General features: G+C 37.3%; 3 protein-coding genes across 3 annotated transcripts; 1 reads left to right on the top strand and 2 right to left on the bottom strand.

Moving 5' to 3' along the window:
* Positions 1 to 4913: 4913 nt before the first annotated feature.
* Positions 4914 to 10544, bottom strand: LOC132563998 (mediator of RNA polymerase II transcription subunit 21-like). The gene is made up of 4 exons (XM_060228749.1): positions 10499 to 10544; positions 8502 to 8613; positions 6187 to 6287; positions 4914 to 6017 (listed from the first exon to the last, which is right to left on the bottom strand). Exons 1-4 carry the CDS (start codon positions 10538 to 10540, stop codon positions 5856 to 5858), a joined length of 417 nt encoding a protein of 138 aa, XP_060084732.1. The 5' UTR covers positions 10541 to 10544; the 3' UTR covers positions 4914 to 5855.
* Positions 10545 to 10839: 295 nt separating this feature from the next.
* LOC132563999 (large ribosomal subunit protein P2-like) lies at positions 10840 to 14332 on the top strand. The gene is made up of 4 exons (XM_060228750.1): positions 10840 to 10921; positions 12556 to 12728; positions 12995 to 13087; positions 14213 to 14332. The coding sequence occupies exons 2-4, from the start codon at positions 12557 to 12559 to the stop codon at positions 14281 to 14283; spliced, it is 336 nt and encodes a 111-aa protein (XP_060084733.1). The 5' UTR covers positions 10840 to 10921; position 12556; the 3' UTR covers positions 14284 to 14332.
* A 3163-nt stretch (positions 14333 to 17495) lies between these two features.
* On the bottom strand, positions 17496 to 27406 carry LOC132564002 (endoplasmic reticulum resident protein 29-like). The gene is made up of 4 exons (XM_060228752.1): positions 27287 to 27406; positions 21724 to 21862; positions 19634 to 19801; positions 17496 to 19124 (listed from the first exon to the last, which is right to left on the bottom strand). Exons 1-4 carry the CDS (start codon positions 27404 to 27406, stop codon positions 18793 to 18795), a joined length of 759 nt encoding a protein of 252 aa, XP_060084735.1. The 3' UTR covers positions 17496 to 18792.
* Between the last annotated feature and the right edge of the window lie 180 nt (positions 27407 to 27586).

The following is a 27586-nucleotide window of genomic DNA, read 5'->3' as shown; positions in this document are numbered from 1 at the left end:
TCTACCAGAGGACAGCCATCCTAAACTTCACAAGCATGTTCTGATACAGGTAAAATAAATACGTTATATGTTTTCAACAAAGTTTTCCTGGTCAATACAAACTTGAACTTTCGAAGTACTGATACCTTTTTCATGTACGATTTGTGAATTTCAGATAAATGTAACGACCATTTTGCATCTACACCAAATTACTCCTAAATCTTTATAGCGTTCAACACAATTAATTTGTTAACAAAAGAAATTTGTCAATGCAAAACATTTCTTGAATTGGATATTTATAACACATCAGTTTTCTGTGGATTTAACTTAGTAAGTCAATCTCTAGACCATTTATCAAGTTTTTCCAAATCGCTGTTGACAGACTTTCGATATCAGAATAAGCGATGAAGAATACATCCAACAGGTATCATCAGCAAATAAGCGTGAAATACTATTCAAATTGTCAACATTACCATTAGTATATATAAAAAATAACAGAGGACCTAAAACACTTCATTGTGGAACACCAGCATAGGGATAATCTTTGTTGGAATATGCATCTTTTATTAGAACCTGTTGTTGTCTGTTGGAAATTTAATTTTCTTACCAGAATATTAGACAAGTATGTTTTGTTTTTCTTTCAATGAACAATATTTATCATGGTAAATATCTATTAATTGGTGAACAGTTGAATGATGAGTCAAAAAACCAGATTGTTTTCCATAAAATAATGAGTTATCAAGAAAAAAATATAGATATACTTGAAAACAACTCTTCCAAAGACTTTACCCATACAAGACAACAAAGTAATTGGTCGATAGTTTGACACTAAATTAGATATTTTGCCAGTTTTAAAATGTACATGCGAATTATGGGATTGTTATACCAGATTTGCATCAACAATGCTAGAAAAGCTGCTCGTAGGCCGTCCTTCTTATGCGCACTGAATCAGGTCTACATCATCTTTTCAAAACGTTGAGAAAATTCCAAAATTTATATAACTTGTAATGCCTGGAACGTTGTTGCATAACACTTGTTTAATGACAGTGATGTCACTTTTGGGTTTTGTCGTGTGCGCTCGACTGTATAGGCACCCTTCGGCTGTCAAGCTTAACACTATAACATGCCTTGATAGAGTGAAAACGAAGGAAGGTAACTCAGGGAGATCAGAATGGCTTGAGTGAAACAAAGGGCAGTAACTCTGGGAGATCAGAATGGCTTGAGTGAAACAAAGGGCAGTAACTCTGGGAGATCAGAATGGCTCGAGTGAAACAAAGGGCAGCAATTCAGGGAGATCAAAATGGCTCGAGTGAAACAAAGGGCAGTAACTATGGGAGATCAGAATGGCTCGAGTGAAACAAAGGGCAGTAATTCAGGGAGATCAGAATGGCTCGAGTGAAACAAAGGGCAGTAACTCTGGGAGATCAGAATGGCTCGAGTGAAACAAAGGGCAGTAACTATGGGAGATCAGAATGGCTCGAGTGAAACAAAGGGCAGTAACTATGGGAGATCAGAATGGCTCGAGTGAAACAAAGGGCAGTTATTCAGGGAGATCAGAATGGCTCGAGTGAAACAAAGGGCAGTAACTATGGGAGATCATAATGGCTCGAGTGAAACAAAGGGTAGTAACTATGGGAGATCAGAATGGCTCGAGTGAAACAAAGGGCAGTAACTATGGGAGATCAGAATGGCTCGAGTGAAACAAAGGGCACTTATTCAGGGAGATCAGAATGGCTCGAGTGAAACAAAGGGCAGTAACTATGGGAGATCAGAATGGCTAGAGTGAAACAAAGAGTAGTAACTATAGGAGATCAGAATGGCTGGAGTGAAACAAAGGGCAGCAATTCAGGGAGATCAGAATGGCTCGAGTGAAACAAAGGGCAATAACTATGGGAGATCATAATGGCTCGAGTGAAACAAAGGGCAGTAACTATGGGAGATCAGAATGGCTAGAGTGAAACAAAGGGTAGTAACTATAGGAGATCAGAATGGCTAGAGTGAAACAAAGAGTAGTAACTATAGGAGATCAGAATGGCTAGAGTGAAACAAAGGGCAGTTATTCAGGGAGATCAGAATGGCTCGAGTGAAACAAAGGGCAGTAACTATGGGAGATCATAATGGCTCGAGTGAAACAAAGGGTAGTAACTATGGGAGATCAGAATGGCTCGAGTGAAACAAAGGGCAGTAACTATGGGAGATCAGAATGGCTCGAGTGAAACAAAGGGCAGTAACTATGGGAGATCAGAATGGTTAGAGTGAAACAAAGGGTAGTAACTATAGGAGATCAGAATGGCTCGAGTGAAACAAAGGGCAGCAATTCAGGGAGATCAGAATGGCTCGAGTGAAACAAAGGGCAATAACTCTGGGAGGTCAGAATGGCTCGAGTGAAACAAAGGGCAGTAATTCAGGGAGATCAGAATGGCTCGAGTGAAACAAAGGGCAATAACTCTGGGAGGTCAGAATGGCTCGAGTGAAACGAAGAGCAGTAACTATGGGAGATCAGAATGGCTAGAGTGAAACGAAGGTTAATAATTCTGGGAGATCAGAATGGCTCAAGTGAAACAAAGGGTAATAATTCTGGGAGATCAGAATGGTATCCCTGTTTCACTATCATTTTCCAACAATTGACGTGAACGAACGTGTCTCATATACAATGACATTGATATAGCCAAACCTAGAATAATTTACTTATTCTGTCATGGTTATTTCGAAAGCCAATCCTTTATTTTAATTATATTGAGTGCTGATCATTTTGCTGCAATTGAATAACGAAACGCTACCACATCTGGTGTTTGTTTTATAGCTACACCCGGCGTCATACCTTCCACTTTTCAGCGACTGTTGCTTTCAGTTACCCTGGCTCTCAAAGTACAACCATGCATACTTCTAATTCAGTTTTGAGGATCGAAAGTTGAACGTTATACGCATTGAACAAATTGAGTGGGGTTTTTTTACAGAATTTTGGTCACGATTTAGGTTTATTTGAAAATCTGTTGCGTCATAATCCAAATAGTACTAAAACCGGTATGACTTCAATCAAATAGCACTATAACCAATATGACTTCGATCAAATAGCACTACAACCAGTAGGACTTCGATCAAATAGCACTTATTTTGACCTAAGGTACTATATAGCACTACAACCGGTAAGACTTCGATCAAATAGCACTACAACCGGTATCACTTCCATCAAATAGCACTACAACCGGTATCACTTCCATCAAATAGCACTACAACCGATTTGACTTCCATCAAATAGCACTACAACCGGTATCACTTCCATCAAATAGCACTACAACCGGTATCACTTCCATCAAATAGCACTACAACCGGTATCACTTCCATCAAATAGCACTACAACTGGTTTGACTTCCATCAAATAGCACTACAACCGGTATCACTTCCATCAAATAGCACTACAACCAGTATCACTTCCATCAAATAGCACTACAACCGGTATCACTTCGATCAAATAGCACTACAATCAGCATGACTTCGATCAAATAGCACTACAACCGGTATGACTTCCATCAAATAGCACTACAACCGGTATGACTTCCATCAAATAGCACTACAACCGGTATGACTTCGATCAAATAGCACTACAACCAGTATCACTTCCATCAAATAGCACTACAACCGGTATGACTTCCATCAAATAGCACTACAACCGGTATCACTTCCATCAAATAGCACTACAACCGGTATCACTTCCATCAAATAGCACTACAACCGGTTTGACTTCGATCAAATAGCACTACAACCGGTATGACTTCCATCAAATAGCACTACAACCGGTATCACTTCCATCAAATAGCACTACAACCAGTATCACTTCCATCAAATAGCACTACAACCGCTATCACTTCGATCAAATAGCACTACAACCAGCATGACTTCGATCAAATAGCACTACAACCGGTATGACTTCCATCAAATAGCACTACAACCGGTATGACTTCCATCAAATAGCACTACAACCGGTATGACTTCGATCAAATAGCACTAAAACCAGTATCACTTCCATCAAATAGCACTACAACCGGTATCACTTCCATCAAATAGCACTACAACCGGTTTGACTTCGATCAAATAGCACTACAACCGGTATCACTTCCATCAAATAGCACTACAACCGGCATGACTTCGATCAAATAGCACTACAACCAGTATCACTTCGATCAAATAGCACTACAACCGGTATCACTTCGATCAAATAGCACTACTATCAGCAAGACTTCAAATAGTTTGACTATAATTAAATTCACCTACGTAGCATTTATTTTGACCTAAGTGATGTATATATAGACCTAATTGATGTTTATATTGACCAAACTAATGTTTATATTGACCAAACTGATGTTTATATCGACCTAATTGATGTTTATATTGACCTAATTAATATTTATATTGACCTAACTTGACCTAATTAATGAAGTTTATACTGGCTGGAACCCTCTCGAGATTGAAGTAAGGAAAACTGGCTGGAACGCTCTAGAGATTGAAGTAGGGAATACTGGCTGGAACCCTCTAGAGATGGAAGTAGGAATACTGACTGGAACCCTCTAGAGATTGAAGTAGGGAATACTGGCTGGAACCCTCTAGAGACTGAAGTAGGGAATACTAGATGGAACGCTCTAGAGATTGAAGTAGGGAATACTGGCTGGAACTCTCTAGAGATTGATGTAGGATACTGACTGGAACCCTCTAGAGATTGAAGTAGGGAATACTGGCTGGAACCCTCTAGAGACTGAAGTTGGGAATACTAGATGGAACGCTCTAGAGATTGAAGTAGGGAATACTGGCTGGAACCCTCTAGAAATTGAAGTAGGAAATACTAGCTTGAACTCTCTAGAGATTGAAGTAGGGAATACTGGCTGGAACCATGAATGTTGTGTTGATCAGCCTTGAATTACCAGAAGAAACCAAAATAATAATGCTGAACTTTCCTCGCTTTTAATTCAATCATAAAGGAAGTTCTCATCAAGGTTATCGTTTCATATACATATCTATAGAGATACATTATACCACATGACAAAGAAATACCACTCATTCCTTGTGAATGTAATTAATACACTTTTACAGTACTTTGTTCATGTCTATATATAAACATTGCACCACATGACAAAGAAATATTACTCATTCCTTGTGAATGTAAATAATACATGTTTACTGTACTTTGTTCATGTCTATATATAAACATTGCACCACATGACAAAGAAATACCACTCATTCCTGAAAAATACACATAATGTTTCAATGACAAAGCTAATTTTTAAAGGTATTCCATTTTCAGTACCACTGGCAAACAATGGAAAGGGTGATAACTCTACATCAAGGACATGTTATTGTTACAGGGCCGCAATAACAAAATAACCTCAATAACCTGTATCTCTCACCTGGTTGTGTTAACTGAAATTGATTAATCAAAACTAGCATTTCAAGTAACACAGTGAAGTTAATCTGTAATTTTTATCAACACTGGAATGTGAATCTGACATTTTTATCAAAGCGATGTCAACCTGACATTTATATTGACACAGTGATGTCAATTCAACTTTTTTATCAACACTTTGATGTCAAACTGATATTATAGTGATGTAAACCTGACATTTGTATTGACATTGCGATGTCAATCTGACATTTTCATCAACATTGTGATGTAAGGTTGCCAGATCAATCAACACAGGAGGAGGAGCCTTATGCTTTAGTTGATAAGGTGACATCAGCAGACATTGTAATGGTCATGGCTATATCAAGCTGATGTTGGCAAGACATAATAATCTGACACTGTGATTGACACTGGGCGATGTTTCATCGTGCACTGAAAATCCTCTTTCTTCACAAAGTTGTCACATAAGGCTCACTCTTTGATATCAGGAGTTCGACTCCATGGCTTGACACTGTAATTGACATTGAGCAATGTCTCGTAAAGCACTTTGTATCTGTTCCAAAAGTCCTTCCCCTTTACTGACAATATCCTCTAAATTCTTGGCTGTGTCTTGATTTTCTGTTTCCAGCTTCTTTAGAGTAGCAATCTGAAAGTAACAAAAAAATCTTGCCATTTGGTTTTTTATTTAAGTACATTACTTCTATGTTTAACCATATAGGAACAGGAATGAAAACAATCAATACCAAGACAAATCCTCAATATATAGTCTTGATCAGGACATCAATAACGTGTCCTGTGACTGTGTATACTTCTACCTGTAGCTCTAGTGACGAGTCCTCAACAGGTAGTGACTCGATCAGGACATCAATGTCTTTTGCTGTTCTGGCAATAAGTTTGGCAAATATGGCAGCATAATCTGAAACAGGAGGATAACTACATTTACTGGTAGTTGAAATAACATAGGCACATAGTTTGAATAATTCTGGTGTTCTATCAACTTCTTGTATCATTCTTGAGTAGATGAACTTCCGAAAAACACCCCAATAAAAAGTGAAGGAAATAAGCAACTTAGGAATTGATTGGCTTTAAACAACAACACCACACCGACACAAAGTTCTGACAAGAACAAGAGGCCCATGGGCCTTAACGGTCATCTGACAAAAAGCAAGCCAAACCTAGAAAGTGGGTTGAGGTCATTCATTTGAACAAACTTGGTAGCCTCTCCTCCAAGCATCTTACAGGCCCAATATCAGCACTCATGGACTTTTGCTTGTTGAGAAGAAGTCGTTTGTATATTTTAACATATTTGACCCCTGTGACCTTGAAAGTGGGTTGAGGTCATTCATTTGAATAAACTTGGTAGCCTTTCCTCCCAGCATGCTACAGACCCAATATCGGCACTCATAGACTTTTGCTTATTGAGATGAAGTCCTTTGTATATTTTAACATATTTGACCCCTGTGACCTTGAAAGTGGGACAAGGTCATTCTTTTGAACAAACTTTGTAGGGCTCCATGCCAGCATGCTATGGGCCAAGTATTAGCCCCCTAGGCCTTCTAGTATTTGAGAAGAAGTTATTTAAAGATTTTGACATATTTGACCCCTGCGACCTTGAAAGTTGTTCAAGGTCATTCATTTGAATAAACTTGGTAGCCTTTCCTCCCAGCATGCTACAGACCCAATATCGGCACTCATAGACTTTTGCTTATTGAGATGAAGTCCTTTGTATATTTTAACATATTTGACCCCTGTGACCTTGAAAGTGGGCCAAGGTCATTTATTTGAACAAACTTTGTAGGGCTCCATGCCAGCATGCTATGGGCCAAGTATTAGCCCCCTAGGCCTTCTAGTATTTGAGAAGAAGTTATTTAAAGATTTTGACATATTTGACCCCTGTGACCTTGAAAGTTGTTCAAGGTCATTCATTTAAACAAACATGATAGCCCTTTATCCCAGCATGCCACAGGCACAATATCAGCAATCTGAGCCTTTTGGTTATTGAGAAGAAGTTGTTTAAAGATTTTAACATATTTGACCCCTGTGACCTTTAAAGTGGGTCAAGGTCATTCATTTGAACAAACTTGGTAGTCCTTCATCCCAGCATGTCACAGGCCCAATATCTACACTCTGAGCCTTTTGGTTAATGAGAAGAAGTTGTTTAAAGATTTTAACATATTTGACCCCTGTGACCTTTAAAGTGGGTCAAGGTCATTCATTTGAACAAACTTGGTAGAGCTCCATGCCAGTATCCTCTGTGCCAAGTATTAGCCCCCTAGACCTTCGAGTATTTGAGAAGAAGTCGTTTGAATGAAAAGTTTACGGACGGCGCACGGCGGACGACGACGGACGAAGCATGATGACTATAGGTCATCGGACCCTTCGGGTCAGATGACCTAATAAAAAGTTTGATAAACAATAACATTTTCCTTTGGAACCTAGTTCTAATAGTACATATCGGATTACATCCCTGGTTAATAGGGGTACTAACATTCTGTCTTCTTTCTTTTAAGGAAAAAATAAATATATTCTGCATTCTAACCACAAACATTAATGTTTATATTAAAATGAATCATGTAGTAACATTTTAAACAATTTCTTCTAATGAAAAGAGTTCAACAGACTATAGCTGTCAAAACGAAGATAATAGCCAGTTGGCCATTTTGTTTCTACAATCATGATTTGGACAATGCAGAAATAGGGACTAGATTGAACCTGTATATGGAATTTGAAAAGGATCCATATTAGAACAACCACTGATTGATGATATTTTCTGGTCAGTCCAAAGTAAAGATAGCATACTTAGGTATCAGAAGGTCCTTTCTGATGAAATCTGAGAATAATCAAGTGCTGCCCTAGTGATAACAAACCACAAAGTCTGCACCCAAGACCGCCACTTGTTGGCTATTTTCATCACAATCAGTCTCAAAATAGACATAAAACAACTAGGAACCTTCACATGAAACTTAAGAAAGATCCATTCTGTACCTCTCTAGAAATAACAATAAGAAGAGTTGTTAAGGAGTAACAACAGATGAACAAATGCACCACAGACGCAGGATGCTTTGGACATCCTACCATGTGATGATGGCAAATACTCCCATTTTTTAACAGTTTCTATAAAACAACCAACCTTCTTGTGTATCAGTTGGAGACTTTCCAAGTTGTTTCTCAAATCCAGCAAATGTACTAGGAGGGGAGCACTGCTGGAGAATTCCAACGCTGTTACAGAATTGGTCAGCTAGCTGTGGAAAAAACCACACACAAAATGATTCACCTACCTGGTAGTATTTTAGAGCATCATTTCCAGTGTGAAAAGTGCGAAAATAAGACGAGGAACCAAGGGAGATAATAATCAATAAATTATGTATACAGAATATGAAAATAATATTATACATGATATATATTTACATGGTGTGATGTTATATGGGATGATTTCTCACTGCTGTGTATGCTTAAAGAGAAAAGTGTAAATTGGGAATGGGGAACCAGTAATTAATTACCACTTATCTCATATGAGTAATAGTCCTGCATTTGAGTGATAATTATCACTTTGGGTAATTATTTAAAGAGCCAGACCCACTTCTCGACCGATATCATTTTATATATAAATAAATAAAATTCATGATTTTCTATTTTTCTCTGGCAGCAAAAGTTCTGGCTAATCCTGTAATACTGCAATTTTAAAGTGAATCACTACCAATCTAACATAATAAATAGTTTTAAAAAAGAATTTGAAACGACTCAGTGCTAATCCATAATTATGCCAGAAGTCCTGCCCTCTGACGCATGCACAAAGAACTGTAAATAAATCTGACGTCTTTCAACATGGCAGAGCGTGCGAAGGAAGTGGGGAAGAAAAGGTGTTGTTAGACTCTGAGGCGAAAAGAAAGAGGATGGCTGGTTGATACTCTGTATCACTCTCTGTATGGCTCTCTTGTGTAGTATCACTCTAAAATCATATTCATAAATACTCTTATCATTGAATATTCGCTTTAGATAGATCTATTTCATGATGTTCTATATGTTTGTTACAGTATCGTTGTCCCCATTTGAGGGCCTCTTGGCAATTAATCGTAGTTTTTCTTGTAATCTGCACATTTTTGTGTCATATCTAAGCATTGAAAGATGTGATCAATAGATACGTTAGATGATTTCCATACAGGAAATATAGAGTATTGATTGCATTATCGGTAAAATCTTTTTACAAGCGATGTCACATTGACATACAACTCACCTCTTCCTCCATTTTTGTTTTGGTTCTGACCGCGTCTGAATGTATCACATGACTTTTCCTAATCAATATTCATATCCTGGTGTTGATTAATGAGACTAATTCTGGCACCAATATCTCTGGTACCCTTTCAATTTCAAGTTTGAAACTTTATACAAGTCTTTATTTATATATTATCTATTAGTATACAACAACATTTCCAGTGAATAAAATATAAAAAAAATATCTAAAACAGAGTGGATCTGGCTCTTTAACCAAAATGCAAGGTCATTTGAAAATGAAATATTTTTACATGGCCCAATAACCAATACAATGATGCACATTTTCACACAAGAGACTGTGAATTATCTTGTCTCGCGTTTTGTTAAAATCACAAATTGTATCACCTCCATTCAATATCAGCTGATTGTAGTGAGGCTAAAAAAAAGAGGACATGCCCACCTATGCCATTTGCACTAAATACTGCCACTTAGTATACAATGAAGTCGGTGGAAAACGAAGTCAATGATACAAGTACTAGTTTTCCTTTTAACACAGAGGTAGATATCGTAGATGAATATTTCCTTGGCAATTACATACATTGTCACATCGACTATTGGGTTCGGTATAAAGGATGGCTCCCTTTTCTGTTGCAAAAATTTCAACGATATTTACGTGTTTCTAATTCAGAATTATCCTGCATTTTAGCAAATAACTGATTACCCGAAGCAGTAATTATTCCTCAAATGCAGGACTTTAACTCATATGAGAGGTTGTCTAACTTGATCCGTTTAAAGCCTGCAAGAACGGTAAAGACAGTAGATACAGTTTGTTAGAACTAATCGCGCTAACATCTTATATTTTATGTCGAGTAATTGACGGCCGCTGAAATGCGTCACAATTTAAATTTGACAAACCTGATTCACAGCATCTTGTAACTGAGTGAGTCTGTCAGCCATATTTAACAAAGTATTCGTCTCAGTCTGCTAAGCGTTTGACAATCGGGAATCCTCGGCACTTTTTAGAGAAAGTGCCGAGAGTCCCCGACTGTCCAGTGGTATTCTCTCGCTGGCGGAAAGTGCCGAGGGTTCCCGACTGCTTCCTCTCCTAATTTGAAATAATTATAATTACATATATCTTTCATCGATTCAACTGGTTAAATTTATGTAATTTAAATTTAAAATAAAGCGATGTTTATAGTTTACACTTAATAATTTCGTTTCCTTTTTATTCCATTTTTTTAAGTATTTCCCAGATTTCCTCGTAGCAACTTCCTTTCGACATCGTTCAACAATCGGCACTGGTTTGTCCTACGTTTCGTGTCATACATAGACTTAAAAGTAAGGTTAATCATAACCTATAATGATATAATTTGTGTTCAGATAATTGTTTATGAGCTTTTATATTATTTCGATATAATTTTGAAGAAATTGAATGCGTTATAGATCATTTTGAGCTGTTATTAATACGACTCGACTCAACCACGTGGTCAGGTCTGCTTCCGCCATTCCTTGTTAATGTAATGCACCCAGTCCTTGCACCTTAAATCCCAATCACCTTGCCCCTTAAATCCCAATCACCTTGCCCAATACGTGTTTCCTGTCTACATTATATAATTCCATAAATAATCATTCTTTGACGCCACTTATCGTATTCTCTATCTTCGCTATGGTTCCCAGAAATGTATATACTTCAAACTGCCTTTGCGTTGCCACATTTTCTATTTTATTAGACTGTGGTGTCATTAAAAGGCAAACAGAAAATGGCTGTGATTGAATTCTTGTTAAAACCTACATGTGGTTATGACAACTGTGGATCAGTCAACAACAAGAATTGGACTCCTGACGACGCTTTTCATGTCGCAGGGTAGAAAAAGAAGAATATATAGTTCTACTGCTCACAACTTTTGAGGTGTATAATCAGGATGTTAATAGAGTCGTACTGAGATAGATCGATAGCCAACTGCGTTTCTGCTATGGGAATTTTTCTAGGTAGGCTTTTCCAGTCTTGTAGCCGGAGATTTCATGCAATTTAAAAAATAACATTAACAAATCATGACCATGGACATGCTGTTGTTCATCAGGGCTCAAAAATTAGTTATGTTTCAGTAATCAGATGTAGATCTGTTCAAATTTGATTTCATAGGTTGGCTGTATTAGTCAGTATAATGTTTTGCCTGGTGCAAATATCTTTTTTTTGGTACAATGAAAGAAGGAAAAAAATCAGAATTTCCTTTTCAGTTCGTAAGAAGTTTCTTACACAGACTGTCATAACTTATATTCAAAACAACAAAAGTATGAAATACATTGTAGTTAGGAATATTAGACTGTATTTAAGAACTGGTTCATGGTAAGATAATAATCATGATTAAAAACACTTAACAACTTCAAAGGCAGATAAAGCGACATTACTATTTGTATATATGCTTAATATTCAATCCTTCAAGAGATTAGGATAACAGTGAATTCAAACAAATCACTGATCGCTTATATACACATCATGGTGTGTCTACACTAAAACTTGTGTACAAATATGCAGGTGCAATAAAGGTAAATTCTAGCTTGACAATGGACAGCACTTCACCCTTCAGCAAAGACACTAAAGAAGTACGATACATAGCAAAAATTCTGGGCATTTGCTTCTCCATTTATTTTGAAGTTTGTGGTTTATGTTTGTGAGAAAAAAGGTTTACTTCGCCCAAAGTGATCATTTTAAAGCCTTTTTACCTTCATAAGAGATAATTTCAAGCAAACGTAAAATAAATTTTATGGACATACTGGTGTAGTTATTTCCTGACCAAAAGTTTTGAGTCTGACTACAATCAGTGTTAACAGAATACCTCTAATAGTGACAGTGTTCCCATTCATTCTCCTTTTAATTTGCTTGTATAACATCTACTATTTACACAATTTCATGGAGGTGCTTTTGTACACGTGTGTCTTTAATTACAAGTGTTACTGTTGTATCCTTTCAGCATGCGTTACGTAGCAGCCTATTTGCTTGCAAGCCTTGGAGGAAATGCTAATCCATCAGCAGCAGACCTTGAGAAGATCATTGGGTCTGTTGGCATTGAAGCTGAGGCAGACAAGATCAAAAAGATTATCAATGAACTGAAGGGAAAAGACATTGAAGAACTTATTGCTGCAGGTAATAACCAATGTCTACTTTATAACAAGTTCACAGAAAAAAAACCTAAATAACAAGCTCTGGCAGTTATTATTTCATCTCGCTGCAAGTTCTTTGAAGCAGATGACATTTTTCCTAGGTGGATACAATTGATCTGCTATCTAATACCTCGAAATAAATTTTGAAGGTATAGTATAAATTTACGTACATGTGCTTTGGAAAGAAATTTTAGAGAATGATGGTGGGAACACAAGAAAGAAATCTTCCATAACTATTTTTTGCTTCAGGAACTGCAAAGCTTGCCTCTGTCCCATCTGGAGGTGGTGCCCCCGCTGGTGGTTCTGGTGGATCTGCACCTGCTCCTGAGGAGAAAAAGGAGGGTGAGTTGTGCTATGTAAAATCATTGTTAACACAGAATTCTGTCCTACTGGGTGAATTTTCTTCACAAGGATCAAATTGAAATAATCCAGTATGTATTAATTATCTGGTCAATGGAGTTTCTTCACAAAATAAGACAGAAAAAGTCACATCCCAAATTGTCAATAAGAATTGCTTTTCAGTTGATTAATTTGGATTCTGGCTCTTTTCCTTCTTTTTAGTCCATCATCATCCAATGTCCATCCGTCTGTAAATGATTGTTGTTATCGCTTTTTCTTGTGAAGTACTGCATGGATCATTTTCAAATTGCATATGGAGGATCCCCTTGGTTCCTATTTGTGCCTGTTTGATTTTGGGTCTGATAAGAAGAAAAAAAATTGTCGACTACCACCTATCTTGGAATTTTTTCATTGATGGTTGATATCGCTTGATTCTTGAAAAGTAATAGATGGATCTCTCCCAAATTTCATGTGTATTATCCCCTTGGTCTCTAGTTGTGCCCATGTAATTTTGGGACTGATCAGAAAAACAAAATGGCTGAAAAGCGGCCATCTTAGATTTTGACTTTGAAAGTTTGTTTTCACTATTTCTTTTTGACCAAACATGCCAAGATGACTTATTGCTATGCTGCTTTATTCATGATGCACATACTCTGTCCAAAAACTTTGCCTTTGAAACATTACTCTTGCTTAATGCATGAGCAGATTTCAACCAAGTTTAGTCTGAAATAACATTGGGGATGGAGGGTTTTTTTTTTTTCCCTAATTCAGACTCGTAGGGACCTGTGAGCAGGGCCCAAAAAAGGGGACATTAGGCAATATTTTGCTGCAAAATGCTACTCCAAAGTTCCAACCAAATTTGGTCTGAAACATTACTCGAGATATGATTTCAAATGTGCTTGAAGAGATCCTGAGATTGTCCTTTCAAATCTGATTTTTTTGGTTTGATGCAAAATCCATCAGAACTCTTTTGTGGTCTGTCAGCATGTACGTCAGTTGTCAGATGACCACAAAAGGCCATTGCCCTCTTGTTTTTTTTTATCCGAAGCTGTTCCTTACAGAAGCATGTTTTCTTATGTGAGCTTGCATCTTTTGTTGTTTAATTGCAATCATATTTTGTACTTTCAGAGAAAAAAGAAGAAAAGAAAGAAGAATCCGAAGAATCGGATGATGACATGGGCTTTGGTCTCTTTGACTAACTTTTTATTTCGCTGTACAGTGCTGTCTTAATAAAAAAGAAAAAGCCCAGTACCTGTTGTATTCTTTATCATACAATTAGTAGACAATGCTTTATCATAATGCAGGGTTTGACACTTAACTTTTCCAAGTAAGGATACTGCAGGATTCCTTGGGTCCAATTTAAGGAAGAACACAATCTTTACATCACAACAACCAAGTATGATGGTGGGTTCCAAATCTTCATATGTCGAGTCCAACCCATTTGCACAATAAGCTTAACACTTTTTTATTGGGTTGTATGGAGTGACATATTGCAATCCCCTTGCGTCAGGCATTGTGTCATAAACTTTTAACATTTTCTTCTTTTGGAAAACTCCTGAACTGATTTTATTGAAATTTTACAAGAGTGCTGTGGACACAATATACGCCACCACAAAATATAAAGATCAAGATAAAATGGCATAAATCTTTCAAAACTCGATAAACTGTAAAATTGTCCGTTCATGCACATCGAACCGTTGTATTAGGGACATTGAGCAAGTTTTGTGAAAATCTGAAGATTATTTTAGGAGGAGTTGCGTTCACAAGGCTCCACTATGAGCAAGCTACAGATACAAAGTTGAAAATGGCATAAATCTTACAAAAATCAATGAACCAAAAAATTGCCCCTTCATGCACATCTACCCATTGTAGTAGTGACATTGAGCAAGTTTCGTGAAAATCTGATGACTAGTTTATGAGGAGTTGCGTTGACAAGAAATGGACAGACAAGACGACGCCAATATACGACTGGCGGTGTATAAAAACCTTCCATGGCTAAAGGCACACGAAAATTGTAGATTATATGGCCCCCGACTTCTACCAAAGGACTTCATCACTAGCCAATGAACAATTACTATGAGGAACAGGTGGATAGGACAGAACAACTTGTTTACAAATTATACCCCATCTGGTGTGATCTGTCAGATTAAATCATTGACTTAAAACTAAATAAGATAACAGCGTATGGAGGAAATTGGTTGTCATATCAAAACACTAATACACAATCACATTTATTTCTTTATTAGTTCACAAATTGACACAAAGTAATGTAACTATTTCTAGGAAATGTACAGTAAACTGGCTCAAAGCTTTGACATTTTTGGAGGAAACCTCTAACAATGTAAAGGCCAATTTCAGAAATTAACACCAAATACAGAAACGTTTTTTATAGTCAATCACAAGCATAAAAAAACCCTGTTCAAATCACCCCTTAAAACACATCTGGTTGTTGCTTTTTCTTGAAACATTCTTAGATCTGTCTCAAATTTCAAATGTAGCTTCCGCCTGGTCTCTAGTCATGTGTTTAATTTTAGGACTAGTTAAAAACAAATGGCAGACAGGTGGCAATATTTTGAGTAAATATTCTGGAGATTCCCAGGTCATATTACCACCTTGAATTTTAATATTCATTGTGAAGACCTGGTTTCTTAGTCAATGGTTCACAAATTGCCCTCGGCTAATCACAGGATCAGGTGATATCAAAGGTTGATGCCCTCGGCTAATCACAGGATCAGGTGATATCAAAGGTTGATGCCCTCGGCTAATCACAGGATCAGGTGATATCAAAGGTTGATGCCCTCGGCTAATCACAGGATCAGGTGATATCAAAGGTTGATGCCCTCGGCTAATCACAGGATCAGGTGATATCAAAGGTTGATGCCCTCGGCTAATCACAGGATCAGGTGATATCAAAGGTTGATGCCCTCGGCTAATCACAGGATCAGGTGATATCAAAGGTTGATGCCCTCGGCTAATCACAGGATCAGGTGATATCAAAGGTTGATGCCCTCGGCTAATCACAGGATGTGATGTGTAAATCTGCTATTGTCACTGTTGGAGAGGTATTCCAGTATAGCCACAGTGATCTGCAATTTTCTTCATCAAATCGGTTTGATAACCATTACATTGAAGTCAAACATTAACCTCATAAGGTTCTGAAAATTGAATTTAAGTTCAAGAACATGTTGCACAATAAAAAGAAATATGTGTGTCACTGGTATCAGAGAACATGATATTTTGTACCATACTAAAGCAAAGTCCCACAAACATTTTACAATCATAGTGTGTGGTCCCCATTTTAAATAACATAACATTGGACTTTTGAATTAAATTTCTAGTAATTCCAAATGTTTTTGATATATGAATTATAAACACAACAGTGAAAATGAAGCTAATTCTTCAAAATTTGAACCTCAAATCTCTAAAATAAAGTGAGGCTGATGTGCCTCTTTATAACCAGACACAACGCAAGGTTGGTCCACTGCCTTATAACCACAGACACCAAGTCAAGTTGGTCCTCAGCCTTATAACCTTAGACACCAAGTGAGGTTGGTCCACAGCCTTATAACCACAGACACCAAGTCAGGTTGGTCCACAGCCTTATAACCACAGACACCAAGTCAGGTTGGTCCACAGCCGTTTAACCACAAGCACTAAGTCAGGTTGGTCCACAGCCTTATAACCACAAACACTAAGTCAGGTTGGTCCACAGCCTTATAACCACAGACACTTAGTCAGGTTGGTCCACAGCCTTATAACCACAGTCACCAAGTGAGGTTGGTTCACAGCCTTATAACCACAGACACCAAGTCAGGTTGGTCCACAGCCTTATAACCACAGACACTTAGTCAGGTTGGTCCACAGCCTTATAAACCACAGACACTTAGTCAGGTTGGTCCACAGCCTTATAACCACAGTCACCAAGTGAGGTTGGTTCACAGCCTTATAACCACAGACACCAAGTGAGGTTGGTTCACAGCCTTATAACCACAGTCACCAAGTGAGGTTGGTCCACAGCCTTATAACCACAAACACCAAGTGAGGTTGGTCCACAGCCTTATAACCACAAACACTAAGTCAGGTTGGTCCACAGCCTTATAACCACAGACACTTAGTCAGGTTGGTCCACAGCCTTATAACCACAGTCACCAAGTGAGGTTGGTCCACAGCCTTATAACCACAGACACCAAGTCAGGTTGGTCCACAGCCTTATAACCACAGACACTTAGTCAGGTTGGTCCACAGCCTTATAACCACAGTCACCAAGTGAGGTTGGTTCACAGCCTTATAACCACAGACACCAAGTCAGGTTGGTCCACAGCCTTATAACCACAGACACTTAGTCAGGTTGGTCCACAGCCTTATAACCACAGTCACCAAGTGAGGTTGGTCCACAGCCTTATAACCACAGACACTTAGTCAGGTTGGTCCACAGCCTTATAACCACAGTCACCAAGTGAGGTTGGTCCACAGCCTTATAACCACAGACACTTAGTCAGGTTGGTCCACAGCCTTATAACCACAGTCACCAAGTGAGGTTGGTCCACAGCCTTATAACCACAGACACTTAGTCAGGTTGGTCCACAGCCTTATAACCACAGTCACCAAGTCAGGTTGGTCCACAGCCTTATAACCACAGTCACCAAGTGAGGTTGGTCCACAGCCTTATAACCACAAACACCAAGTGAGGTTGGTCCACAGCCTTATAACCACAGACACTTAGTCAGGTTGGTCCACAGCCTTATAACCACAAACACTAAGTCAGGTTGGTCCACAGCCTTATAACCACAAACACTAAGTCAGGTTGGTCCACAGCCTTATAACCACAGACACTTAGTCAGGTTGGTCCACAGCCTTATAACCACAGTCACCAAGTGAGGTTGGTTCACAGCCTTATAACCACAGACACCAAGTGAGGTTGGTCCACAGCCTTATAACCATATACACAGAAATGTGTCTTTATATTACGCAACACTATTTAAAACTTAAAAACATGAATTACAGTAAAGCTGTACAGTTGCCTTGTCGATGAAGTCTAAACTCACTATTTACTATAGATATGTAAAGACAGCAGAAGTTCATTCTACATCATAGCCATTCATTTAAAAATACAGTTATGATATTTAGAAAACAACTTGGCTTTTCAAAACTGTTTACAAGGTTTAACTGACACTACAACATAATGGTAATGCAAAACTACCATGTATGCATCCTTAATACTCCAGGAGTTACTATCACTTTCACTCTCTTTACCCCTGGAACATCCTGAATACTCCAGGGCTAACCATCACTTTCATTCTCTGTACCCTGGCTCTGTACGCCTTGAACCATCCTTGATACTCCAGGGGTTACCATCACTTTCACTCTCTGTACCCCTGGAACCATCCTTGATACTCCAGGACTTATTCACAAAGAATTTGGTTTACTTCTACAACTTGAGTAAATAAAGGAAGCTTTAAAGCTGATAAAAACATATTTATCAGAATTTCCGTAGTTCCTTACAAAATGTTGAGAAAATTTTGCTCACCTCATACATGTCATAAAAACACAAATGAGAAATATCAAATTAGAAGTCTCTGTCATATTTTTGGGTGGGATTTCTAACTTTATATAAATAAAGAATGAGCAGTGCACTTCAAAATCTTATTTTACTTTTTTAATGGAAAATGTGTAAAATTTGATGAAAGTGGAAGACAGAAATGAAACATTCACAACTCGTCCCTCTGAAGTAACTGGAAAGAAGTTAAAATATTTAGTCGTTCATTTAATTGTTCTTTCTTTTTATCACTAACTTTTCCATCTTTCAGTTTTTCTACCCTTGTAATTTCTGAATCAACAAATTCTGTTCCTTTTTCAACTATTTTTTTCATAGTTTTAACATAAATGTCAGCAGATCTTTTCTTTGATTCGTCACTTTCTTTTGAAGCTTCTTCCTCTGCAGTAGCTAAAATGTCTTGACGTTTATCTCCACTCGCCTTCAAAAATTCTTTCACTCTTTTATCATAATCTTCTAGGCATGAAGGTAAGCCAAGCCAAAGACCTAAAATTAGAAAATATTTAAATATAATAAATGGGTGCAAGTAATCAAATCCTTGATTGTAAGTATAGTTCCATTTATAGCAAATTTTGGCCAATTATTTAAGTGTAAGTATTATTCATTATAAAGAATGTGTTGCATAAATAAACAAGGCATCGTAAACAGCGAAAATTCCCTCGTAATTCGAGTCATCATTTCATTCAAATAATCTAAGGAATGAAGCTGCTATAGTACCGACAAAGATTTCTAAAAATAGTAAAAGAGACCTTGACCCTAGAACCCTGAAGATAGAACTTGTTTGATATATAATAATAATCTTTTGTAAGTTTGTGAAAACTGATCACAATTCTTCAAGGAATGCAACTGCTAGAGCGCTGACAATGGCTTTCTAAAAATGGTAATAGTGACCTTGACTTTGACCTTGCAACCCTGACACTCTGACACAACAGTCCTTTATAATAAGTATGGATGTTTGATCTAAATCCCCAGCAAATGCTTTCGCTAGATTTTACCTGATTCCCTCATAAGGAATTTTTTTATGTCGTCAGCATTTTTCACATTGCCGAGGAATTTTTTCGGGTTTTCTGCATCTCCAGACATGAACAAAAAATAGACAGGAAAGTCATCTTTTGTCACACTGAACCTTTCTGCCAAATCTGCATTCTCTTTATCACCATAATCTGCAAAATGAAACATCTGATAAACAAGGTTTACTACAATAAGGAATCACATCACTATACTTTTTCCAGTGTGATAACACATCACATTACAAGCTGTTATCAGTGTGATAACATATACATTACAAGCTGTTATCAGTGTGATAACACATCACATTACAAGCTGTTATCAGGGTGATAACATATAACAAGCTGTTATCAGTGTGATAACACATCACATGACTAGTTGTTATCAGTGTGATAACACATCACATGACTAGTTGTTATCAGTGTGATAACACATCACATTACAAGCTGTTATCAGTGTGATAACACATCACATTACAAGGGGGGTCAATATAAATTACTGTAGGGAGGGGTTAGAGATGAATTAATGTAGGGAGGGGATAGAGATAAATTTCTGAAGGGAGGGAGGTCGAGATAAATTACTGTAGGGAGGGGGGGTCAAGATAAATTACTGTAGGGAGGGGGGTCGAGATAAATTACTGAAGGGAGGGGGGTCAAGATAAATTTCTGAAGGGAGGGAGGTCGAGATAAATTACTGTAGGGAGGGGGGTCAAGATAAATTACTGTAGGGAGGGGGGTCAAGATAAATTACTGTAGGGAGGTGGTAGAGATAAATTACTGTAGGGAGGTGGTAGAGATAAATTAATGTAGGGAGGGGGGTCGAGATAAATTACTGTAGGGAGGGGGGGTTGAGATAAATTACTGTAGGGAGGGGGTAGAGATAAATTACTGTAGGGAGGGGGGGGGTCAAGATTAAGTACTGTAGGGAGGTGGTAGAGATAAATTAATGTAGGGAGGGGGGGTCGAGATAAATTACAGAAGGGTGGGGGGGTCGAGATAAATTACTGTAGGGAGGGGGTAGAGATAAATTACTGTAGGGAGGGAGGTCGAGATAAATTACTGTAGGGAGGGGGGTCGAGATAAATTACTGTAGGGAGGGGGTAGAGATAAATTACTGTAGGGAGGGGGGGTCAAGATTAAGTACTGTAGGGAGGTGGTAGAGATAAATTAATGTAGGGAGGGGGGTCGAGATAAATTACAGAAGGGTGGGTTGGGGGGGGGGGGGGGTCGGGATAAATTACTGTAGGGAGGGGGTAGAGATAAATTACTGTAGGGAGGGGGGGGGGTCGAGATAAATTACTGTAGGGAGGGGGTAGAGATAAATTACTGTAGGGAGGGGGGGGGTCGAGATAAATTACTGTAGGGAGGGGGGGGGGGGGGTCGAGATAAATTACTGTAGGGAGGGGGTAGAGATAAATTACTGTAGGGAGGGGGATCGAGATAAATTACTGTAGGGAGGGGGGTCAAGATAAAGTACTGTAGGGAGGGGGTTGAGATAAATTATTGAAGAGGGGGGTCGAGAAAAATTACTGTAGGGAGGGGATCAATCCTGATGATTTTAGAAAATGTATCATTTCATCAAATTTCTATTTGTGCTAAACAAAATGAGGATTAATACTGATGGAGGACACCTCTCACCATCAGTCTACTAACACATCAAGTGAAATCTTTGGACATAACTGTTTTTCAGTTTTTATTTTGGATCTCCAGGCCTGTATCAGCAATGTTTGAACCTTTTGGATAGTATTATAATTTGAATTATGTATGACGTAATATACCTTGGACTTGAACTTCTGGTAACAGAATTTGATAATTACCTTGGACTTGAACTTCTGACACCAGAATTTGACAATGACCTTAGACTTGAACTTCTGACACCAGAATTTGACAATGACCTTGGACTTGAACTTCTGACACCAGAATTTGACAATGACCTTGGACTTGAACTTCTGACACCAGAATTTGACAATGACCTTGGACTTGAACTTCTGACACCAGAATTTGACAATGACCTTGGACTTGAACTTCTGGCACCAGAATTTGGACTTGAACTTCTGGCACCAGAATTTGACAATTACCTTGGACTTGAACTTCTGACACCAGAATGTCATCTTGTGACAATGTTGCAGCAGCCACCTCCTTGAAGGCATCCTGTTTCTCACCGTACGGATAAGTCTCATCAAACTTTACCAAAACTGCTTTGTGTTTCCTCAGGATCTGCAAAAGTCATTTACTTTATTAAAGAGATACTCTACACAAGTTTGGATTTCATATGGCATTCCGATTAGTGGAGTTTGAGTATTGTTTGCTTGAGGTATTTCAGCAATCTTTGGTGTCATTTGTTACATCCGGGACAGCCATTTTTGAAAATTTAAAGCAAGGTCAGGGGTCTGGAAAAAATTTTTAAACCACTAGGCACAGGACTAGTGGGCTGAAAAATTTACTCATCCAAATTCAGCTATGAAATGGCGACTTAATCGCGATGATGTGACATGTGACTTTTTTTCATTTGAAGTTTTAGTGAAAAAAGCTATGTAGTGATGGCTGCTTTGCGTCAGACATTGTGCACGACTTAGTCTTAGGCCTAGTCGTAGTATTTCTTTACATCTGACTGACTAGATGCTGTTAAGAACAAGAGCACCTGACATCAGTTTGACAGCGGGAAAATGACTAAGGTATTCTGAATGCTATATTTGACGTCATGGGAGTCCTGGTGTAATCAAAAGTTAAGAGTGAGACTGGAATATTTCATTTTCCATACTGTAAACATGTTTCTTTGTTTTAAATTTTCTTTACATTTTTATTGAAATTTAAGTTGTAACATTAATATCATTCGAAAAGAGTACTCGTCCGACGGACGACTGACAAAGATAAATCTGGTTGTCCGAGACAACTTTCACTTGTCTATGATGACCGGAAGAGTGCTTTTCCGGACCCCTGAAGGTGAAACACCATGATGTAGTAGATTTCACATGAAATGATGTTGCATCCTGACCAATAAAGGAGAAGATAGTTCTGCTATGAATGATGGAGAAAATACAGCTGTGTATGAAGAGTTCCTGGACGTAAGAGGACACCAAATGCTGTTCATTTGAGAATTTATTTCTTTTTCAAGTACATTTTATTGCTAAAATTCATGAAAAATTTTTTTTTTTTTCGATAATACATTGCCATGAATATTTGTCAGTTAGGTTTTAGGCCATCAAATAAGTTTTATTTACAAAAATAATTAACAGACATAACAGGACACCAATTTTGAAATTTGGCACTAATAGATGAAGATGTTTGTTTTCTATATTGCAACTGAATAACTAATATCTATTAAGATTTTCAAAATAATATTTAAAGATATTTTTATATCTCTTGACAAGGATTTTATTCACCAATTGCAATTATGGTGTCCTGCATTACATTCAGTTCAGAATCCAAGTCCATGTTTCATCCCAGACATATTTAAAAAAAAAAAAAAAAAAAGAAGATACACCTGTCATACCAAGTTGCTTTACATAGATTTAATGTCTATGCACATTCCATCATCAAAGTAGTAAACCTATTGCAGAATGGAAATACGTAACGAAGACACTAAATTATGTTTGGTGAACCTGTGCGTCCAAGGAACAACTACCTATATGATATGCCACATGCTTCTTATCCACCATTTGTTAAATATAAAATGGCCTTTCTTGTGTATCATTTCAAACAACATTTTCAATGGATTGCCAACATATACATCTGATATCATGGAAGTAACATTGGACTTGCATCATCATCTCTCCATTATATAGGTCTTCCTTTGTTAAACAGCCTAAAACATATATACCAATGTACTTGCAGTAAGAGATAAAATTGCTGTAGTTTCAATGTCCGGGACGTAACATTATAACATGATTTACACAAGCTCTAAATGATTCAATTTCTTTCAAACATGTTCAGAGGTTTTTCACTACATTCGCTATTATCAGGATAACAACCTGTGAGGATAAACACACTCAAAAGGTGGAAACAATACACAAGTTAACGGCATTCTAGGTATATCGTTTGATGTAACTTTTCTGGCATGAAATGTTACCTCCAGGTGCTAATGCTTTTAAAATGTTATCAATGTAAATAAATGTACATTTGTGAAAAGCCGCAGGTTTTTTTGTCAGCGGTCAGATGTGTAGCTTATATACTGGTGCTGCTTATATGTGGATGATAAAAAATTGGCAGAATGAAAAAAAAAAAAATACAAGAGGCCTAGTGGCCTTGACAGTCACCTGAGATAAACAATATTGAATATAAAGATTAAAGGGTAGTTATCAAGTGTCATGAAACAGAAATTGTAACACTGAGTATATACAGTGTCAATACATGGATATCATTAACTGTCATCCTATACCGATTATTCTTATAAAGTTAATTCCAGTGGGAAATAAACGATGTTATGCTAAAAATACAATTTTTCTATGAAAATTACAGTAAAGTCTAAAAATAATATTCCTCCACAGGGAGAAATGTGAGACTCCTTTTGATAATAAGCACCTTAAGATGCTTCCATCCATGAAGAGTATTTGATTTTACCATACCTGGGTGTTGAGAAGATTTTTAAAATTTAAGGCAATTTGACCAATTTTGGCTCCACCCTTAACTTATAATTCTAATCAAGTTTGAAATATTTCCAATGGAAATTAAACAAATTATGCTCAAAAATCTAGTTTTTCTATATAAAGTATAATAAGCTTTACCTCCTCCCCACGGGGATATGCGAGACCCTGGGGCCATCAAACTGAATTTTTGCAAAGCACCTTAAGATGCTTGCATTCACGAGAGTATTTGATTCTAACATGTCTGGGTCTTGAGAAGAAGATTTTTGAAATATGGGTCAATCTGACCCCTTTTGGCCTAGCCCCTCAGGCCCCTGGGTGTGGGGACTGTATAATTCACAAATTTGGTTCATCTTAGGCCAGGGAAGGTTTCTGCAAAAATTTCACTGAAATTGGATCAAGGGTTTTTGAGACGAAGCTGAAAGTGTTAAATTGTTTGCGGACACATGACGCACAATGCCAGATGAAAGGTGTAAGAAAATGAAGTGTATTGTCTGCATATCAGTTTTGGCCTGTTATGTATTTTAGAATGGTCATTTTGTTGAGGCGTATCACATGTACTATTGACCTGTATGACCATGCACCCTGATACTTTTGGTTACTGTAACATGTCATGCTTCCAGAAAGAATGAAAAATAGTGACCTAAACCAAGGATACCAGTACGAGACATCAGTGCCAAGATTTTTTTTTACAAATATCTGTCCATCACATGTTTGTGACTGAACAGATTGTCTAGAACTGTCATTTGCAACCATACACAGGATAATTTAAAGATTGAAATAAAAAATACCATTCTCAAGAATTTAATTAACCATACCTTTTAATGCAAGGGCCTTTGTTAAAATTTCACAGTAGAGACACTGATGGAGATATTGTTAATTAAACTGCTCATAATGTCAGGCCCTATAACTGTGCATAGACAATCCTTGAAGACTCCCAAGTCAAACAGGTTTGATAATTGCTATTTTATGTTTTTCAAACACATCAATAAAATAAAGAACTATCTGTGTATAATTCATTTACAAACTTATGTTAAATGTCTCACTGACGGGTGTGGTTTATTGCCTGGAAAATATGGTAAATATATTTTTCATTATTAATCTTTCCAATCTTAATCCATTCACCTTTGCCTCATAACATTGAACAAAATGGATATGTTAACATTTCTTTTTGCTTATGAGGCCAGGCCCACCATTCATATAAAACTATTTCCTTTTCTGCCAAGGATACGTCACACCAAGTTTGGTTAAAATGTGCTTAGTCATTCATGACTTGTAGCAGTTTAAAGGAAAAGTTGATAGACGCCAATCACTGCTGTTTCCCAACAGCTCACTACACCACAGCTCACAGCTCACTAGGCCCTTTGAGCTTGGTGAGTTAATAAATTAATTGTAATCAATTTTGAATGATCATTGATTTGACAGACAAAACTGATGATCAATCAGAAATTTTCAACTGATTCTTATGCTAGTTTGAACTAATGTAAGGGAGGTAGATATTATTTCTATTTTTCACCTAGAAATTAAGGCAACACAAAATTATCAAAGAATTCCTTGTATTAACTTGTATTTTAAACATACTATAAATCTTACCTGTTTTTTTGAGTCTCTGGTGTTTTTGGTGTTTTATGAAAAAAAAAAAACTTCTGATATCATTATCATGTGATCTACTCAGGATAGAACAGATGTTAAGAGTCCCTATAGGACAACTTATTAATGTAGTGATATTGTGTAGTACAGGGGTATTTTTTCCACACCTGTGACAATTCCTATCATTACATCTGTCACATCTCTTGATACTCTGCAGAATGGACAGATTTATCACCTATCCAATATATTACTCAGAAAATGAAAGGCTTAAACACCTGTGTCAATAGTTCAAATGCATCCTCTCAAATACAAGAATGTTCCAAATCTGTTGAAGGCATCAAAATTGTTCATAACACTGCACATAAATATTAGCGATGTGAAGATAGGTAAACTTATCTATGTATTGTGATAACTTTGCTTGCTCTTGATAGCAATAGGTCGAAGGCATATTTTTTTGCAATACATGTGTAAACACCTTGAATGAAGCCATGAATCAGACAGCTCAAAATTATGCATCAAAATTACACATGCTTGTAGTTAGCAATGTCTATTTCGTATCAGTCACTACAAGGATGTTTATTATAAAGGGATGAGAAACTTTGCATTTGTGTTTGTTCACTGAGCTGTGAAGTCCCCTTTTCTTATTGTTCTTACCCAATTTGATCTTAACCCATGTCCCTAACACATCTATGCTGTAGTTGGTGTAGACTTGCATGTAAATGTAGCTGTGACCAGTCTTGACAATTTTGTCGACCAGTGAGAATGGAACCTCATTTTTGTGACAAAAAATCTAAAGTGATGTATAAGAAAACTTCCAACACCAGTCTGAAAATTTAGCCAACCTTTTCATGAGCTATTTAAAGATGATTTTTAATATATTTTGGGTTGGGCAGAAAGTGGTTTGCAATATAGGTCGAGTTTTCATTTGTTAATACCTTAAACATGCATTTAGTTTTACAAGTATCAAACGTTATCAGAAATTATTCGTCAACAAAGTTAGCACAATCAATTTGAAACTATCAACTGTTCATGTTGAAATGATTATGTACTTTCGGATTAAAATTGTATATAACAAAGACAGCAACGCTAATTAACTTGAATTTCTTCGCTAAATCGTTAAGAAGAGATGTAGGCAATTTCTTATCCATCTGTACTATGCTTTCCTGGACCAGAGACATATGTAACACATATATACGCCTCTGTCTGGACACTGTTAGTTTACCAAAATATGCCCGAATAGAGAAAACAGTGCTGTTGCGTCTAACAAAAGAGATGTAGATGGGGTAGTTTTGAAATAATCCGCCATTCACAAATATATAAAAAAAATCTAAGCTCAGTCAATTCTTTTTTGCAACCATATTGTCCCGCATTTAAACATTGACAAAACAACACTAGCTTATTACAGATTTGAAAACAAAACGGACAAAAATAAAGCATTGTCAGCTTGCTTTTAAAAAAATCGACTTACTTTCTCGAAGACGCCCGAATTAAGTTGAACTGATCCTTTAACGCCATCAGCGACAACTGTTTGAAATAACACAACTACAACTGCAAGACCGACAAGATACATGCTTTTCGTCGCCATCATTGTCTCAATGATGAGGTGGCCCAATCAAAAACCATGTTATATACACCGGGAAATAAATTACAAACGTGCCACGATTGTTTTATCTCGATATTTGATTGGTTAAATTGAAACCATTCGGTTCTCTCGGCGTTTGACCATTCAAAGTCACAATTGTTTACATGCATGCTGTTGCTTGTGCGG

The sequence above is a fragment of the Ylistrum balloti genome, unplaced genomic scaffold, assembly GCF_031769215.1.
Source record: "Ylistrum balloti isolate Yb309-2 unplaced genomic scaffold, AGI_CSIRO_Ybal_v1 Utg371962, whole genome shotgun sequence".
NCBI lineage: Eukaryota > Metazoa > Mollusca > Bivalvia > Pectinida > Pectinidae > Ylistrum > Ylistrum balloti.
This window is presented reverse-complemented; position numbering and strand designations above follow the sequence as displayed.

Bases quoted from the DNA above. Each gene is read 5' to 3' on its own strand.
- LOC132563998 (XM_060228749.1), bottom strand. From the start codon at position 10,540: ATGGCTGACAGACTCACTCAGTTACAAGATGCTGTGAATCAG. The intron at 6,288-8,501 runs GTTGGTTGTTTT...CTCCTGTTTCAG, and splicing joins TCCAACTGATACACAAGAAG to ATTATGCTGCCATATTTGCC. The intron at 6,018-6,186 runs GTAGAAGTATAC...TGTTACTTTCAG, and splicing joins ACTCGTCACTAGAGCTACAG to ATTGCTACTCTAAAGAAGCT.
- LOC132563999 (XM_060228750.1), top strand. From the start codon at position 12,557: ATGCGTTACGTAGCAGCCTATTTGCTTGCAAGCCTTGGAGGAAATGCT. The intron at 12,729-12,994 runs GTAATAACCAAT...TTTTTGCTTCAG, and splicing joins TGAAGAACTTATTGCTGCAG to GAACTGCAAAGCTTGCCTCT. The intron at 13,088-14,212 runs GTGAGTTGTGCT...TTGTACTTTCAG, and splicing joins TCCTGAGGAGAAAAAGGAGG to AGAAAAAAGAAGAAAAGAAA.
- LOC132564002 (XM_060228752.1), bottom strand. From the start codon at position 27,406: ATGATGGCGACGAAAAGCATGTATCTTGTCGGTCTTGCAGTTGTAGTT. The intron at 19,802-21,723 runs GTAATTGTCAAA...TTCATTTTGCAG, and splicing joins GTCAGAAGTTCAAGTCCAAG to ATTATGGTGATAAAGAGAAT. The intron at 19,125-19,633 runs GTAAAATCTAGC...TTCTAATTTTAG, and splicing joins ATTCCTTATGAGGGAATCAG to GTCTTTGGCTTGGCTTACCT.